The sequence below is a fragment of the Hyla sarda genome, chromosome 12 (genome assembly GCF_029499605.1).
Source record: "Hyla sarda isolate aHylSar1 chromosome 12, aHylSar1.hap1, whole genome shotgun sequence".
NCBI lineage: Eukaryota > Metazoa > Chordata > Amphibia > Anura > Hylidae > Hyla > Hyla sarda.
Window position 1 is genome coordinate 42581951 of NC_079200.1, and position 19394 is coordinate 42601344.

The 19394-nt window shown below is 47.7% G+C and overlaps 2 protein-coding genes across 6 annotated transcripts in view; both read right to left on the reverse strand.

Annotated features, from left to right (window-relative positions):
* The window catches only part of KCNH6 (potassium voltage-gated channel subfamily H member 6), a 531028-nt gene that overhangs the window by 119652 nt on the left and 391982 nt on the right, over positions 1–19394 (reverse strand). The gene's annotated exons all lie outside the window — the stretch shown is intronic.
* LOC130296546 (DNA damage-regulated autophagy modulator protein 1-like) lies at positions 1005–2364 on the reverse strand. The gene is made up of 2 exons (XM_056548182.1): positions 1820–2364; positions 1005–1733 (listed from the first exon to the last, which is right to left on the reverse strand). The coding sequence occupies exons 1-2, from the start codon at positions 1942–1944 to the stop codon at positions 1133–1135; spliced, it is 726 nt and encodes a 241-aa protein (XP_056404157.1). The 5' UTR covers positions 1945–2364; the 3' UTR covers positions 1005–1132.

The following is a 19394-nucleotide window of genomic DNA, read 5'->3' on the forward strand; positions in this document are numbered from 1 at the left end:
ATCATCACCGCCTGTCAATCCCTTCACCAGTGGTCTTCAACCTGCGGACCTCCAGATGTTGCAAAACTACAACTCCCAGCATGCCCGGACAGCCATCGGCTGTCTGGGCATGCTGGGAGTTGTAGTTTTGAAATCAATGGAGGTCCGCACGTTGAAGACCACTGCAGCCTTCGCCATCATCACCCCCCTTCATCATCATTACCGCCTGTCAATCCCTTCATCAGTGGTCTTCAACCTGCGGACCTCCAGATGTTGCAAAACTACAACTCCCAGCATGCCCGGACAGCCAACGGCTGTCTGGGCATGCTGGGAGTTGTAGTTTTGAAACCTCTGGAGGTCCGCAGGTTGAAGACCACTGTGACCTTTGTCATCATCCAGCCCCCCCCCCCCCCCCCCCCACCTTTTTGTTTTGTACTCACCTCCCTGGGCTCCCTGTACTCACCTTCCCTGGGCGGGAAGTTAGGGTGAGCTGGTCCTAGTGACGTTGCCTTGACGACGATGCACAGGGACGTTGCGCATGAAAGTCCCTGTGCGTAGTCATCAAGGCAACGTCACTAGTCCGGGGCAGGCCCAAAGCGCGGAGAAGAGGGCCCCCCCTTTTAAAATGGACAGCCCGCAATGACTAACCCTCCCCACCGGACCAGCTCACCCTAACTTCCCGCTGAGGGGAGGTGAGTACAAAACAAAAGGGGGGGGGGGGGGCTAGATGATGACGAAGGCTGCAGTGGTCTTCAACCTGCAGACCTCCAGAGGTTTCAAAACTACAACACCCAGCATGCTGGGAGTTGTAGTTTTGCAACATTGGGAGGTCTGCAGGTTGAAGACCACTGAGAAGGGATTGACAGGCGGAGAGTTCACTCGAGTATAAGCCGAGGGGGGGTTTTCAGCACAAAAAATAGTGCTGAAAAATTCGGCTTATACTCGAGTATATACGGTAGGTATTACACGTCACACAGCAATATTTTTTTGTAATTTTATTTTATTTTTTTTGTATAGGTAATATCACCAGCTCATATTATTGTGCCATGATTACTGGCACCATATGTAGTCCCCCAGTTATTATTCTTTAGATGGTTTCCGTGTCCTGTGCAGTATCTCTCCCAGAAGTCCACTTGATGGCCCCCGTGGTGGTCTAAACCCCGAAGTCATCAATTCTTACTCTAAGAGAGAGTTTGCAGCTGTTCCTGGAGACGGTTAACATTAACCTCTGCATGGTGGAATAATAGGTCACGATGTTTATCAGGATCAGTAGAAGCATCACCCACTCGATGATTATGGTGGTGATTTCACGGATCTCGTCCCAGTCTTCATCATTATGGAATAATTCCTGTAATGTTTTATATCCAAAGTAGAAAATTGCGCAGGTAAAAGCCAGGCCACAGCAGGTGCATCTACTATGGTGGATGACTTTTTTTGCTCCTGGTAATTTATACATCTGGATGGACTGCCCAAGGTAGTATAAGGCTTCACATGTAATGGAAATTATCGTGCTGACAAAGTGTATCCTGGGATATTCTTCGGGGGACAATACATGCATGACAGCTGTGGCAAAACAGGAGGCCCACACAATGGCGAGCAGGATCCTCTGGATCAGGACCTGATGACCCCTGAACTCTTCAGTATGCATAACCATATACTTATAAATAAGAAAGGTTAGTACCAAAGTGCCAATGGATGTCCCTATAAATCCAATTCTCAATAATATGTTTTCGGGAAATAAATTTCCCACGTCACTGTGAAGGAAAAGAAACCAATGTTATTGTGGATATTTCCTCACTCCCAACCCATGAAATAAGAATCTTGTGCTTGTTTATCTTACCTGATGCTCATCAGTGGCGAGGCGGCATGGCCGAGGACGACCGTCACGATGTAGCTGGTGGCAAGCCAGGCCACACACCAAAACACCAACAGGAGGGGGACGAACCCCAAACCTTTTAGCTCCATCTCAGTCAAGAAGAAAAAGAAGATACTAATCGCACTGTAACAATCCACAGAATGAAGGCTCGGGCGGCTGTCAGTGGAATGTCAGGACTCCAGCTGTCTATGACATCACATGTCTGATGTCACGATGACTGCTTGTTTCTTAGAGCTGCCATGATTTAGTATCTGCTATAGACAGAACCTGATGTTTTTACTATGGACCTTACAGACCCCAGAACCCAAGTAATTAGTGCAGGGGCTCCATTTTGATCATCTCATATTTCACATTATTTGAGTTCCTGGGCTCGGATACATTTGCACCCTCTATAGCAGTGGTCTCCAAGCTGTGAACCCCCAACCGCTGCAAAACCACAACTCTCAGCATGCCCAGACAGCAACTTTGCATAAGGAAATAGTCTAATTAAACTTTTCTTATATATAGAATCCCCGAAATCTCCAAGGATAAGCCTCTAAGGGTCTCGTTCGATCTTAATGTTATACCGTTTATCAATAACATTGATGATTCCAAAATGTAGGAATATAGGAATAATTCCATATAAGATACAAAAAGTTAGCATCCTCCATCTGACATTTTGGACAGTTTGCATCCTGTCTGAGGCCCATACGCTTCAATCCCCATGGAGTATAATACATCCTATACAAAATCTTAGACTGTACCATTACATGGGCTTTATTATATGATGTACATTTCAAGTTTACAATGGCTCTGCCCCATGAATCTGAATGTAAACCCCCCCAAGTCCCTTTCCCATCTACCCTTGATAGCATCAGCATTTTATACATTTTTGTCATGGGTTTAGGGACAGGGGGCCCTCTCATTAATTCAACAAGGGGATGTGAATGTTCTCTCCTCAACTCTCCTTTTATTGATTTATGATCTGCGTTACTTATTTGTAAAAAACAATGTTTCTGATTGTCTGCCACCCCATACTTATGGGCTATCTCTTCAAACGACTTTATTTGACCTAAAGCGTATAATTGATTTACATAAAGAAGCCCCTTTTTCACCCAAAAGTGTGAATCATAAATTTTAAGGAATTCTTTAAGTGCTTTATTTGACCATAATGGAGTAAAGTCAAAACTCCATGTGATTTTAAAACATTTTTTACGTTCCACCCATACTTTAAACCCCTTAAGGACCAAGGACGTACTGGTACGTCCTTGGTCCTGCTCCCGTGATATGACGCGGGGTTACACGGTAACCCCACATCATATCATGGCGGGCCCGGCGTCATAGTGAAGCCGGGACCCGCCACTAATAGCTATTAACCCTTTAGCCGCGCGCTCAGAGCTGAGCGAAAGTGAAACCATGCCGGTTAACTCAGTGGGCTGTTCGGGATAGCCGCGGCGAAATCGCGGCATCCCGAACAGCTGACAGGACAGCGGGAGGGCCCCTACCTGCCTCCTCGCTGTCCGATTGCCGAATGACTGCTCAGTGCCTGAGATCCAGGCATGAGCAGTCATACGGCAGAATCATCGATCACTGGTTTCCTATGAGAAACCAGTGATCAATGATAAAGACCAGTGTGTGCAGTGTTATAGGTCCCTATGGGATCTATAACACTGCAAAAAAAAAAGTGAAAAAAGTGAAAAAAAAAGTGAATGAATATCATTTAACCCCTCCCATATTAAAAGTTTGAATCACCTCCCTTTTCCCATAAAAAAAAAAACAATAATAAATAAATAAATAAATAAAAATAAACATATATGGTATCACCGCGTGCGGAAATGTCCGAATTATAGAAATATATAATTAACCCCTTCCCGACCTATGACATACCTGTACGTCATGGGTGGCAAGGTGTTCCCGACCCATGACATACAGGTACGTCATGAACATTTTTGCCACTACTCGCGGCATCCCGCAGCGCCCGGTAAGATGGTGGCTATCACTGATAGCCAGCCATCTTACCATGCGACCACGGGGGGTTTCATCCCCCACCCCCCCCCAGCTGCTATCAGCTGGTCAAATCTGACTAGCTGATAGCAGCGTTTCGCTATCAGAATACTTAGCAGCGCGGTGTGTGAGTCCCGATCACGGGGATCGGGACACACACCGCTCTGCTAAGTGTCCCTGACCCGTCCCCCGGCGTCACTTACCCGTCCGAGCGGTGTCCCGAGCGGTCCCGGCGCGAGCGGATTCCTCCATGTGGTCCCGGCGGCGCTGCGTCCCGGAGGTGAGTTTCCAGCAGCAGTGCGGCATCTTCATTGGCAGCAGTGAGATCGCCGTAAAGCGATCTCACTGCTGCCTCTGGGAGTTTCAAAACTGCAACTCCCAGCATGCCCAGACAGCCTTTGGCTTTCTGGGCATGCTGGGAGTTTTAGTTTTGCAACATCTGGAGGTCCTCAGTTTGGAGACCACTGTATAATGGTCTTCAATCTGTGCTCTTCCAGATGTTGCAAAACTACAAATCTCAGCATGCTCAGTCTGTCCAGGCATGCTGGGAGTTGTAGTTCTCTAACATCTGGAAGAACACAGATTGGAGACCATTATACAGTGGTCTCCAAACTGTGGACCTCCAGATGTTGCAAAACTACAACTCCCAGCATGCCCAGACTGCCCAAGCATGCTGGAAGTTGTAGTTCGGCAACATCTGATCCTTCAGATATTGCCGAACTACAACTTACAGCATGCCTGGGCAGTCTGGGCATGCTGGGAGTTGTAGTTTTGCAACAACTGGAGGCACACTAGTTGGGAAACATTGTCCGTTTCCTACCTCAGTGCCTCCAGCTGTTGCAATTGTTGCAAAACTATAACTCCCAGCATGCACTGACAGACCATGCATGCTGGGAGTTGTAGTTTTGCAACAGCTGGAGGCACACTGGTTTGGAAACACTAAGTTTGGTTGCAAAACACTTGAAAGTTTATTACTTAACTTAGTGTTTCCATACCAGTGTTCCTCCAGCTGTTGCAAAACTACAACTCCCAGCATGCACGGACAGCCAAAGGGCATGCTCGGAGTTTGCAACAGCTGGATGTTTGCCCCCACCCCCCAATGTGAATGTACAGGGTACACTCACATGGGCGGAGGTTTACAGTGAGTGCTGCAAGTTTGAGATGGCGCAAATTTTGCGCTGCAGCTCAAACTTCCAGCGGCAAACTTGCTGTGAACCTCTGCCCATGTGACTGTACCCTAAAAACACTACACTACACTGACACTAACCTAAAATAAAAAGTAAAAAACACTACATATACACATACCCCTACACAGCCCCCCTCCCCCAAAAAAATGAAAAACGTCTGGTACGCTACTGTTTCCAAAACGGAGCCTCCAGCTGTTGCAAAATAATAACTCCCAGTATTGCCGGACAGCCATTGACTGTCCAGGCATGCTGGGAGTTTTGCAACAGCTGGAGGCACCCTGTTTGGGAATCATTGGCATAGAATACCCCTATGTCCACCCCTATGCAAATCCCTAATTCAGGCCTCAAATGCGCATGGCGCTCTCTCACTTTGGAGCCCTGTCGTATATCAGGGCAACAGTTTTGGGACACATATGGGGTATCGCCGTACTCGGGAGAAATTGCCTTACAAATTTTGTGGGGCTTTTTCTTCTTTAACCCCTAATGAAAAGGTGAAGTTGGGGTCTACACCAGCATGTTAGTGTAAAAAAATTAATTTTTTACACTGACATGCTGGTGTTGCCCTATACTTTTCATTTTCACAAGAGGTAAAAGGGAAAAAAGACCCTCTAAATTTGTAATGCAATTTCTCCCGAGTACGGAGATACCACATATGTGGGCGCAAAGTGCTCTGGGGGCGCACAACAAGGCCCAGAAGGAAGAGTGTACCATGTACATTTGAGGCGATTTGCACAGGGGTGGCTGATTGTTACAGCAGTTCTGACAAACGCAAAACAATAAATATCCATATGTGACCCCATTTTGGAAACTACACCCCTCACAGAATGTAATAAGGGGTGCAGTGAGCATTTACACCCCACTGGTGTATGACAGATTTTTGGAACAGTGGTCTGTGAAAATGAAAAATAACATTTTTGATTTGCACAATCCACTGTTTCAAATATCTGTCAAACGCCAGTGGGGTGTAAATGTTCACTGCACCCCTTATTAAATTCCATGAGGGGTATAGTTTCCAAAATGGGGTCACATGTGGGGGGGTCCACTGTTCTGGCACCATAGGGGCTTCCTAAATGGGACATGCCCCCCAAAAACCCTTTCAGAAAAACTCACTCTCCAAAATCCCATTGTCGCTCCTTCCCTTCTGAGCCTTCTACTGCGCCCGCCGAACACTTTACATACGCATATGAGGTATTTCCTTACTCGAGAGAAATTGGGTTACAAATTTTAGGGTGATTTCTCTCCTTTTACCCCTTGTAAAAATTCAAAAATTGGGTCTACAAGAAAATGCGAGTGTAAAAAATGAAGATTTAGAATTTTCTCCTTCACTTTGCTGCTATTCCTGTGAAACACCTAAAGGGTTAAAACACTTACTGAATGTCATTTTGAATACTTTGGGGGGTGCAGTTTTTATAATGGGGTCATTTATGGGGTATTTCTAATATGAAGACCCTTAAAATCCACTTCCAACCTGAACTGGGCCCTGAAAAATTACGATTTTGAAAATCTTGAGAAAAATTGGAAAATTGCTGCGGAACTTTGAAGCCCTCTGGTGTCTTTCAAAAGTAAAAACTTGTCAATTTTTTTATGCAAACACAAAGTAGACATATTGTATATGTGAATCAATATGTAATTTATTTGGAATATCCATTTTCCTTTCAAGCAGAGACTTTCAAAGTTAGAAAAATGCTAAATTTTAAAAATTTTCATGAAATTTTTAGTTTTTTTACCAAGAAAGGATGCAAATATCAGTGAAATTTTACCAATAACATAAAGTAGAATATGTCACGAAAAAACTATCTCGGAATCAGAATGATAAGTAAAAGCATTCCAGAGTTATTAATGTTTAAAGTGACAGTGGTCGGAATTTCAAAAAATGCCCAGGTCATGAAGGTGAAAATGGGCTGGGTCATGAAGGGGTTAATGATCACTGGCTCTGCAGTGTGGTGCGGACTATAGCTTAGTCTCTGCATTATACTTAATTATCCTAACTTTACTATTGCCAGTGCTACTGAATTCTAGTGTCATTTGCACCAAAATGCTGTCTGACATGGCATGCCTCATTTATTATTTCAGAAAGTTTCAGAAATGTTTAAGACCCTTTTTTTGCTGGGTTCATAAAAAAAAGGGAAAATGGCCTTGACAATCGTTAATTTCTAACGATAATTTGTTTTCCCTTAGTCCTAACAGTAGCACAGATAGGGGTATTCTACCCCCCCGCGAACTGGTAGGACAGATGGAATTTTTATTGATTAATAAACTAATTAACAAAACACACCCACAATACCCTGTATAAAGGAGGGGTCACCCTCTGTCCCCTTGTGTTGTAACAAGAAGAACTAAGACCTAAGGAAAATAATAATGATAATAATACTAGGGAGGGAAAGTTGTGCTACTGTTAGGACTAAGGGAAAACAAATTATCGTTAGAAATTAACTATTCCCTTACGTCCTAACCAGTAGCACAGATGGGGATATGGCAAGCAGAATACCCTATGAGGGAGGGCTCTCATGCCTGGCGGCAGATAATACTGACCGTCCAAAGGAAGAGTAATCGGCAACTCTACTATCAAGCCTGTAGTGGGTGATAAAGGTGGAGAGTGAACTCCAGGATGCAGCCTTGCATATGTGTTCCAAGGGAACTAAATTCCTTTCCGCAAAGGAAGTAGATACAGACCTGGTAGAATGAGCTCTTACGAACTCAGGAGGCTCCATGTTCTGAGATACCATTGCTTCACAAATGGCATTTTTTACCCATCTACTGATGGAAGGTTTAGAGGCTTTGTGACCCTTCCGGGCCCCTGCAAAAAGGATTAGAAGATTTTCATCCTTCCTAAACAGCTTAGATCTATCTAAGTAGATCCGGAGACATCTCGAAATATCGAGGCAATGCAGGCCTCTTTCTTCGTCAGTGGATGGACGTGGAGTTAGGACTGGAAGAGAAATTATTTGATTTATGTTCTGGAAAGATGGCACTTTAGGGATAAAGGATGGAATAAATCTCAATAGTACCCTATCTGGCAAGAATTTTGTATAGGGTTCAAACGCAGAGAGCGCTTGTAATTCACCAATTCTCTTGGCAGATGTTATAGCCAGTAAAAATGTTGTTTTAATGTTAACAAACCTCATGTCCACGTCCTCCATAGGCTCAAAGGGAGGAGATGACAGTCCCTTGAGTACGACTGATAAATCCCAAGTGGGAACTGGTTGTATAATTGTAGGTTTCAACCTTGAGGCCCCTCTCAAGAATGTTTTGATCAGTGGGTCTGTTACGCCGAGCGCTCCGGGTCCCCGCTCCTCCCCGGAGCGCTCGCTACACTCTCGCTACTGCAGCGCTCCGGTCAGATCCACTGACCCGGGGCGCTGCGATACCACCTCCAGCCGGGATGCGATTCGCGATGCGGGTGGCGCCCGCTCGCGATGCGCACCCCGGCTCCCGTACCTGACTCGCTCTCCGTCGGTCCTGTCCCGGCGCGCGCGGCCCCGCTCCCTAGGGCGTGCGCGCGCCGGGTCTCTGCGATTTAAAGGGCCACTGCGCCGCTGATTGGCGCAGTGGTTCTAATTAGTGTGTTCACCTGTGCACTCCCTATTTATCCTCACTTCCCCTGCACTCCCTCGCCGGATCTTGTTGCCATTGTGCCAGTGAAAGCGTTCCTTGTGTGTTCCTAGCCTGTGTTCCAGACCTCCTGCCGTTGCCCCTGACTACGATCCTTGCTGCCTGCCCCGACCTTCTGCTACGTCCGACCTTGCTTCTGTCTACTCCCTTGTACCGCGCCTATCTTCAGCAGTCAGAGAGGTTGAGCCGTTGCTAGTGGATACGACCTGGTCACTACCGCCGCAGCAAGACCATCCCGCTTTGCGGCGGGCTCTGGTGAAAACCAGTAGTGACTTAGAACCGATCCACTAGCACGGTCCACGCCAATCCCTCTCTGGCACAGAGGATCCACTACCTGCCAGCCGGCATCGTGACAGTAGATCCGGCCATGGATCCCGCTGAAGTTCCTCTGCCAGTTGTCGCCGACCTCACCACGGTGGTCGCCCAGCAGTCACAACAGATAGCGCAACAAGGCCAACAGCTGTCTCAACTGACCGTGATGCTACAGCAGCTACTACCACAGCTTCAGCAATCATCTCCTCCGCCAGCTCCTGCACCTCCTCTGCAGCGAGTGGCCGCTTCTGGTCTACGACTATCCTTGCCGGATAAATTTGATGGGGACTCTAAATTCTGCCGTGGCTTTCTTTCCCAATGTTCCCTGCACTTGGAGATGATGTCGGACCAGTTTCCTACTGAAAGGTCTAAGGTGGCTTTCGTAGTCAGCCTTCTGTCTGGAAAAGCTCTGTCATGGGCCACACCGCTCTGGGACCGCAATGACCCCGTCACTGCCTCTATACACTCCTTCTTCTCGGAAATTCGAAGTGTCTTTGAGGAACCTGCCCGAGCCTCTTCTGCTGAGACTGCCCTGTTGAACCTGGTCCAGGGTAATTCTTCCGTTGGCGAGTACGCAGTACAATTCCGTACTCTTGCTTCTGAACTATCCTGGAATAATGAGGCCCTCTGCGCGACCTTTAAAAAAGGCCTATCCAGCAACATTAAAGATGTTCTGGCCGCACGAGAAATCCCTGCTAACCTACACGAACTCATTCATTTAGCCACTCGCATTGACATGCGTTTTTCCGAAAGGCGTCAGGAGCTCCGCCAGGATATGGACTTTGTTCGCACGAGGCGTTTTTTCTCCCCGGCTCCTCTCTCCTCTGGTCCCCTGCAATCCGTTCCTGTGCCTCCCGCCGTGGAGGCTATGCAGGTCGACCGGTCTCGCCTGACACCTCATGAGAGGACACGACGCCGCATGGAGAATCTCTGCCTGTACTGTGCCAGTACCGAACACTTCCTGAAGGATTGTCCTATCCGTCCTCCCCGCCTGGAAAGACGTACGCTGACTCCGCACAAAGGTGAGACAGTCCTTAATGTCAACTCTGCTTCTCCACATCTTACTGTGCCTGTGCGGATATCTGCCTCTGCCTTCTCCTTCTCTACTAAGGCCTTCTTGGATTCCGGATCTGCAGGAAATTTTATTTTGGCCTCTCTCGTCAACAGGTTCAACATCCCGGTGACCAGTCTCGCCAGACCCCTCTACATCAATTGTGTAAACAATGAAAGATTGGACTGTACCATACGTTTCCGCACGGAGCCCCTTCTAATGTGCATCGGATCTCATCACGAGAAAATTGAATTTTTGGTCCTCCCCAATTGCACTTCCGAAATTCTCCTTGGACTACCCTGGCTTCAACTCCATTCCCCAACCCTGGATTGGTCCACTGGGGAGATCAAGAGATGGGGGTCCTCTTGTTTCAAGGACTGCCTAAAACCGGTTCCCAGTACCCCTTGCCGTGACTCTGTGGTTCCCCCTGTAACCGGTCTCCCTAAGGCCTATATGGACTTTGCGGATGTTTTTTGCAAAAAACAAGCTGAGACTCTACCTCCTCACAGGCCTTATGATTGTCCTATTGACCTCCTCCCGGGCACTACTCCACCCCGGGGCAGAATTTATCCTCTGTCCGCCCCAGAGACTCTTGCTATGTCTGAGTACATCCAGGAAAATTTAAAAAAGGGCTTTATCCGTAAATCCTCCTCTCCTGCCGGAGCCGGATTTTTCTTTGTGTCCAAAAAAGATGGCTCTCTACGTCCTTGCATTGACTACCGCGGTCTTAATAAAATCACGATAAAGAACCGCTACCCCCTACCTCTCATCTCTGAACTCTTTGATCGCCTCCAAGGTGCCCACATCTTTACCAAACTGGACTTAAGAGGTGCTTATAATCTCATCCGCATCAGAGAGGGGGATGAATGGAAAACGGCATTTAACACTAGAGATGGACACTTTGAGTATCTGGTCATGCCCTTTGGCCTGTGCAACGCCCCTGCCGTCTTCCAAGACTTTGTTAATGAAATTTTTCGTGACCTCTTATACTCCTGTGTTGTTGTATATTTGGACGATATCCTGATTTTTTCTGCCAATCTAGAAGAACACCGCCAGCATGTCCGTATGGTTCTTCAGAGACTTCGTGACAATCAACTTTATGCCAAGATGGAGAAATGTCTGTTTGAATGCCAATCTCTTCCTTTCCTAGGATACTTGGTCTCTGGCCAGGGACTACAAATGGATCCAGACAAACTCTCTGCCGTCTTAGATTGGCCACGCCCCTCCGGACTCCGTGCTATCCAACGTTTTTTGGGGTTCGCCAATTATTACAGACAATTTATTCCACATTTTTCTACCATTGTGGCTCCTATCGTGGCTTTAACCAAAAAAAATGCCAATCCTAAGTCATGGCCTCCTCAAGCGGAAGACGCCTTTAAACGGCTCAAGTCTGCCTTTTCTTCGGCTCCCGTGCTCTCCAGACCTGACCCATCTAAACCCTTCCTATTGGAGGTTGATGCCTCCTCAGTAGGAGCTGGAGCTGTCCTTCTACAAAAAAATTCTTCTGGGCATGCTGTTACTTGTGGTTTTTTTTCTAGGACCTTCTCTCCGGCGGAGAGGAACTACTCCATCGGGGATCGAGAGCTTCTAGCCATTAAATTAGCACTTGAGGAATGGAGGCATCTGCTGGAGGGATCAAGATTTCCAGTTATTATTTACACCGATCACAAGAACCTCTCCTATCTCCAGTCTGCCCAACGGCTGAATCCTCGCCAGGCCAGGTGGTCTCTGTTCTTTGCCCGATTTAATTTTGAAATTCATTTTCGGCCTGCCGATAAGAACATTAGGGCCGATGCTCTCTCTCGTTCCTCGGATGCCTCGGAAGTAGAACTCTCTCCGCAACACATCATTCCTCCTGACTGCCTGATCTCCTCTTCTCCAGCCTCCATCAGGCAAACTCCTCCAGGGAAGACCTTCGTCTCTCCACGCCAACGCCTCGGAATCCTCAAATGGGGTCACTCCTCCCATCTCGCAGGTCATGCGGGCATCAAGAAATCCGTGCAACTCATCTCTCGCTTCTATTGGTGGCCGACTCTGGAGACGGATGTCGTGGACTTTGTGCGAGCCTGCACTGTCTGTGCCCGGGATAAGACTCCTCGCCAGAAGCCCGCTGGTCTTCTTCATCCTCTGCCTGTCCCCGAACAGCCTTGGTCTCTGATTGGTATGGACTTTATTACAGACCTACCCCCATCCCGTGGCAACACTGTTGTTTGGGTAGTCGTTGATCGATTCTCCAAAATGGCACATTTCATTCCTCTTCCTGGTCTCCCTTCAGCGCCTCAGTTGGCAAAACAATTTTTTGTACACATTTTTCGTCTTCACGGGTTGCCCACGCAGATCGTCTCGGATCGAGGCGTCCAATTTGTGTCAAAATTTTGGAGGGCTCTCTGTAAACAACTCAAGATTAAATTAAACTTTTCTTCTGCATATCATCCTCAATCCAATGGGCAAGTAGAAAGAATTAACCAGGTCTTAGGTGATTATTTACGACATTTTGTTTCCTCCCGCCAGGATGACTGGGCAGATCTTCTACCATGGGCCGAATTCTCGTATAACTTCAGAGTCTCTGAATCTTCCTCCAAATCCCCATTTTTCGTGGTGTACGGCCGTCACCCTCTTCCCCCCCTCCCTACCCCCTTGCCCTCTGGTTTGCCCGCTGTGGATGAAATATCTCGTGATCTTTCCACCATATGGAAAGAGACCCAAAATTCTCTCTTACAGGCTTCATCACGCATGAAGAAGTTTGCTGATAAGAAAAGAAGAGCTCCCCCCATTTTTTCTCCTGGAGACAAGGTATGGCTCTCCGCTAAATATGTCCGCTTCCGTGTCCCTAGCTACAAGTTGGGACCACGCTATCTTGGTCCTTTCAAAAGTTTGTGCCAGATTAATCCTGTCTCTTACAAACTTCTTCTTCCTCCTTCTCTTCGTATCCCTAATGCCTTTCACGTTTCTCTTCTTAAACCACTCATTATCAACCGTTTCTCTCCCAAACTTGTTTCCCCCACTCCTGTTTCCGGCTCCTCGGACATCTTCTCCGTTAAAGAGATACTGGCATCCAAAAAGGTCAGGGGTAAAACTTTTTTTTTTTAGTTGATTGGGAGGGTTGTGGTCCAGAAGAGAGATCCTGGGAACCTGAGGAGAATATCCTAGACAAAAGTCTGCTCCTCAGGTTCTCAGGCTCTAAGAAGAGGGGGAGACCCAAGGGGGGGGGTACTGTTACGCCGAGCGCTCCGGGTCCCCGCTCCTCCCCGGAGCGCTCGCTACACTCTCGCTACTGCAGCGCTCCGGTCAGATCCACTGACCCGGGGCGCTGCGATACCACCTCCAGCCGGGATGCGATTCGCGATGCGGGTGGCGCCCGCTCGCGATGCGCACCCCGGCTCCCGTACCTGACTCGCTCTCCGTCGGTCCTGTCCCGGCGCGCGCGGCCCCGCTCCCTAGGGCGCGCGCGCGCCGGGTCTCTGCGATTTAAAGGGCCACTGCGCCGCTGATTGGCGCAGTGGTTCTAATTAGTGTGTTCACCTGTGCACTCCCTATTTATCCTCACTTCCCCTGCACTCCCTCGCCGGATCTTGTTGCCATTGTGCCAGTGAAAGCGTTCCTTGTGTGTTCCTAGCCTGTGTTCCAGACCTCCTGCCGTTGCCCCTGACTACGATCCTTGCTGCCTGCCCCGACCTTCTGCTACGTCCGACCTTGCTTCTGTCTACTCCCTTGTACCGCGCCTATCTTCAGCAGTCAGAGAGGTTGAGCCGTTGCTAGTGGATACGACCTGGTCACTACCGCCGCAGCAAGACCATCCCGCTTTGCGGCGGGCTCTGGTGAAAACCAGTAGTGACTTAGAACCGATCCACTAGCACGGTCCACGCCAATCCCTCTCTGGCACAGAGGATCCACTACCTGCCAGCCGGCATCGTGACAGGGTCTTGAGATAAAGGCTTATTAATGTAAGCAGAAATGGCCGAAACTTGGACCTTGAGAGTAGAAGGAGACAAACTCTTGTCTAGTCCATCTTGGAGAAAGCTGAGAATGGTAGGAGCAGCTATATCTCTTCCAACTTGCTTTTTGGAGCACCAAGATTGGAAAATTGTCCAAATTCTTTTGTATGTTTTATTGGTTGACTCCGCGCTGGAGTGTGAGAGTATTTTCAAGACCGCACTGGAAAGCCCTTCTAAATGTGGAAGGGACTGATCAACCTCCAGGCTGTCAGGTTGAACATTTGAAGATTCGAGCAGCTGTGAGTGTCCCCCGACACTAATGCTTGCTCTGGGGGAAGCCTCCAATATTGTCCCCGACTCATCTGAAAGAGTTGGGTGAACCAAGCTCTCTTGGGCCAAAATGGGATTATGGCTATGACGGATGCTTGGTCTTGCCTGATCTTCATCAATACCCTTGGGATCAAGGAAATTGGAGGGTAGATGTAGGCCAGCCTGAACCTCCAAGGGATTGAGAAAGCATCTATTGCCACCGGGTTGTCTTCCCTGTAAAGGGAACAGAACCTCTCCAACTTGGAGTTGAACCTCGTTGCCATGAGGTCTATCTCTGGCACACCCCACCTGAGCGTTATCTCTTTGAATATGTCTGGGTGGAGAGACCACTCTGCGGTTAGGAGTCCTCTGCTCAGGCGGTCGGCTATCATATTGAGGGATCCTCGAATATGAACCGCGGACAGGTGGGTGAGGTTCCTTTCTGCCCAATCCAAGATCAGACCCACCTCTCTGAGGAGGTTTTGTGACCGAGTGCCTCCCTGCTTGTTGATGTACATCACAGCCGTCATGCTGTCGGATTGGATCTTGACAGCTTTCCCTTGGAGAACAGAAGCAAAGTGCAGCAATGCTAGCCTGATTGCACGAATCTCCAGGAGATTGGAGGTTAATAGTTTGTGTCTGGGAGAGATTAATCCCCACGCCTGGGGAAACGATATTTACATTGGAAAAGTTGATTTTAGAAAGGAGGGGAAGTGACGTAAGACGCCGCTGACGTCACTTCTGCCGGCCCGAGATGCGGTGCTTAGCCGCACATAGAAAGAAAGAAAGAGCCGGGCCGGTAGCGGAAACCTCAGAGCCAGGTCGGCTTCAGAGGGATAGCCATGGAGAGAGCCTGCCCGAAGGTGAGCAGAGCTAACTATATAGATTTTTCCCCTACAGCCGCAGAAGGCTGTTCAAGGGGAGCCAGTAACTGGCAGTGAAAAAGAGAGAACACCTCCTAAGCACGGAGGGTCACCATCTGTCCCACTGTCCGGGAGGACAGAAAAAAACACAAGGGGACAGAGGGTGACCCCTCCTTTATACAGGGTATTGTGGGTGTGTTTTGTTAATTAGTTTATTAATCAATAAAAATTCCATCTGTCCTACCAGTTCGCGGGGGGTAGAATACCCCTATCTGTGCTACTGGTTAGGACGTAAGGGAAAAGGGCTTTGGCTTTAGAAAATAGAAGCCCTAGCCTAAATGCTCTAAATGACTTTGCAAAGACCTGGCTCATTGGGAGAGTCAATCAGCACTCAGCTTAGGGCTAAGTTTCCACTTGGTTTTTTTCTGGCAGTTTTTGGATGTCTGCCACTGCAGTTTTTGAGCCAAAGTCAGAAGTGGATCCATAAAGGAGGAGAAGTGTAAGTCCATCCTTTATATGTCCTATTCCTTTTGAATATATTTCTGGCTTTGGCTCAAAAACTGCAGTGGCAGACATCCAAAAACTGCCAGAAAAAAAAACAAGTGGAAACTTAGCCTAGTAGGGACACACACATTGCTCTAATTCAGGTAACGCCAAATACGTTATCCTCCAGTAAAAACCCCCGTCATGAACTCCCATCAGAAAGTCCATAAAACGTCCGTCAAAAAATCCCACTCATGTCAATGAGATTTTGACCATCCTTTAGCATCAGTTATGTCCCGTTGTGACTAACGGTGCATGCACTAATTTGTGTCCTGTCAAAAATAACAGTGGTATAACGGTATGTTAAAATGTTAACATTGAAATCTAAGGGTGACGGATGTTCATAAATGACATGTTATTGTCCGTTTTTAATGTCCCGTTATTGCTACTGAGCCAGATACGTAACAGCTCACCCTGTTGTAGGCGCACGGACCTGGCGTGGACCTTGCCCAAAGATTTAGAAAGAAGGTAATGTGAAGCGTTTGACTCAGGAACAAATTCTTTATTATCTTGCCAGGGTAGACATACATGAACACAAAATAAGGTGATGCGTTTTGGCTTGCATTACGAAGCCTTAGTCAGTTATTGCTACTGAGCATGTTCAGTACAGCATCACAACCAGGAAGTAACATGGAAATAAAATAATGGACATAAAATAACGGACTATAACAGGTGATAACGGATGGCACATGTCCGTTATTTAGACAGAATGTCCGTCAAATTTGGTCATCAGTTATCATCCATTGTATTCAGTTATTTCATCCATTTTTTCATGACCCTTTATTGCTGAATAACTGGTGTCAGAATACAGTAACATAATGACATAATGGTAGTGAGAAAGGGGCGGAACACAACGAACACTGCCGGGGCGGAACACAACGAACACTGCCGGGGCGGAACACAACGAACACTGCCGGGTCAGAACACAACGAACACTGACGGGTCCCGACAGACCCCATTTACTTGAATCGGTAGTTTAGTGGAGTTTAGCAGAGAAAAAAAATTGTGCAGTCCAACGGCAATGTGAACTGGGCCTAAGACAAAATGTATTAGTTTAGGCTGTTCAGTTGAAGGGATCGCCTGGATTAAACAGAATTGTTGCAAACTCCAAGCTCTGAGCATCGTTGTACCAGATTTCAGCTTTTTTCACAAACACAGTATTTTGGTCAGTATTCTGCATCAGTAGTCATAAGCCAACGCCAGAAGTTGAAAACAAACACAGATAATGTATAATTCAAAGATTTTTACTTCTTTGTGTTTTTGAGCCGTGCTGGGATTTGGGTTTTATAAATATTAATGTACAACGTTGACCAAAATACTGTTGGGGAATTCTGTGAGAGGAATTCCGTGCAGTGAACATTAGCATCAGTGTGCATGGGTCTTCCGCAAGAACAATTCCGCCGCTGAAATTCTCCCACACAAAGAACATGTTCTTTCTTTGCGTGGAATTCCGTGAGCACTGCATAGCCGTCAATGGTGACGGCGCAGTGGCGCGCGGTCCTACTGCCAAAGTATTTTCGGCGGGGGCCACCAGACGTAATCTCTATTCGCGGAGTTCCACGAGTGGAGATTCCGCAATGTGAACATAGAACTAATCCTAAAACGGCTTTTTTCAATATGTATAAAAGACATTTCTGTTTTCCCCAAAAATTTTAACTAAATATACAGACAGACTGAATTTTGCAACATACTGGATACAAGCCGTAAAGCGTGCGGTATCCAGTATAGGAGATAGCTTCTGCACTGGGTGCTGTGTAGGCGGGGACACACACTGCCTGTGCGAGCGCACGAAGCCTGCACACAAACAGTCAGTGCGGCTGCGATCTGCAGGGAAGAGCTTGCCAGCAGACTCACGTACTCACCCCTAGAGGGTCCGGCACCATAGGGAAGCATCAGCGGAGTAAGCAGAACGTTTCGGTCCCATGGAGTGCAGGGGAGCAGCAGAGTAGTGCTTGACAGTGGACAGGTGTCGGTGGAGTGTGGGGGCGGGGGTGGGGGGGGGTGGGTTTGGTTGACAGGGGCGGTGCTTGGGGGGAACGTTTGTGGTTGGAGCAGCGCGCAACTAAGCATAGGCCGAACCTGGAGCCTCAATAGCAGGGGAGGGAGGAAGCGTGGGCCGTATAGAGCATTGTTTCCCAGCTGGGTGCATCCCGCTGTTGTAAAACTACAACTCCCAATATGCTCATGGCTGTCTGGGCATGCTGGGATTGGTAGTCTCTGGCCATATTACATGTTGCAGGTGTGGTGGCCCGGTACATGAGTTGTACCCTTGAACCCTAGCTGCCCTGTCAGGCTCCCTGCAGTGTCCCCCTTCTATATTCACTTGTATATATGTTATCCAGTGTATTATACCTGTAAAGTGTTATGTCTTTAAGAAAAGTTGTCATGTGATTGAATAGTTGTCATGTGATTGTAATCCAGTTAGGTATCAGTGACCATGTGACCTAAGGGTGACCTATGTGACCCCTTCTAGTCTCCCCCATATAAACCCTGGGAGGAACTAGCTCACTCTCTTGATTTCCAGTTAAGTCTTTGCTGAGGTCCAGTGCAGTCAAGTCCTAAGAGTGTGTCTGGAGTCCAGAGGAGGCCTCAAGTCAACCACGCAGCCACAGGTCTACAAGTCCACTACCCCCAGGTCCCAGTCAGAGCCTGTTAAGCTACAAATGGGGTATAGTCAGTCTCAGACAAGTCAGTCAAAGTCAACCTATCTTCAGTCAGCGTGGTCTGCACCAAAATTGTCCCAGTCCACTACAAGTCCCCGCAAGCCCTAAGGTCTCTAAAGTCACTGGTCACCTCCATGGACCTGGCTAAGGTGTATAGACTATTCCACCTGTCTAACCTCAGTAAAGCTACTGTTGTTCCGTAAGTTGGCATCTGAATCATTATTGCCCCCGTGCCCAGCCCAGGATCCAGCGGTATACCTTCGGGTGGTATTGAGGATAAACCACACCCTGGCATCACGAATACAAGGGGTTAATGCCATCTGCCCCTAGGGTAATTCCATCTGCCCTGCATCACACCCTCTACCTCACAGGGATATTGACTGGTCTGATGTGTATAGTCATTGCAGTAGTCTCCAAATTCTTTGCTGTTGCAAAACTGCAACTCCCAGCATGCCCTGACAACCGCAGGCTGTCAGGGCATGCTGGGAGTCGTAGTTTTGCAGTAGCAGGTTGAGAAACACTAAACAGTTATCTCCAAACTGTACCTCCAGCTGTCACAAAACTACAACTCCCAGCATGCCCTGACAGTGTGGACATGATGGGAATTGTCGTTTTGCTAATGCTAGGGGAGATGTAACCATCTGCCTGCTCATATCTTCCCTAGCATTAGCGAAACTACAACTCCAAGCATTCCCTGACATTGAGAACATGCTGGAAGTTGTAGTTTTGATTATGCTAAGGGAGATGCTAGGGGAGATGTGAGCAGACAGCCTACTGAGGGAGGGGGCGGAGACCTGCACAGTGAGGCCACGCCCCCTCCCTTGGAGAGGAATTCAAGCAAGTTAGCAACAATAAAAGTGTAACAAAAAATAAATAAAGGTGCTAGACACATAAAAATTAGGTCAGGATTAGGTAATGAGTAATGGATTGAAAAAAAATTAAAAAAATTTTTTGGGGTGGAGGATCTGACCGATACGCTTTAAGGCTGTAGCTTGCAGCTAGTCAGAAATGTTGCACCCTGGCTAAGACAGTGTCCTGCAGTAAGAGGAGGAGCCAAAGTGGAAGGGCTATTTACTAGTGT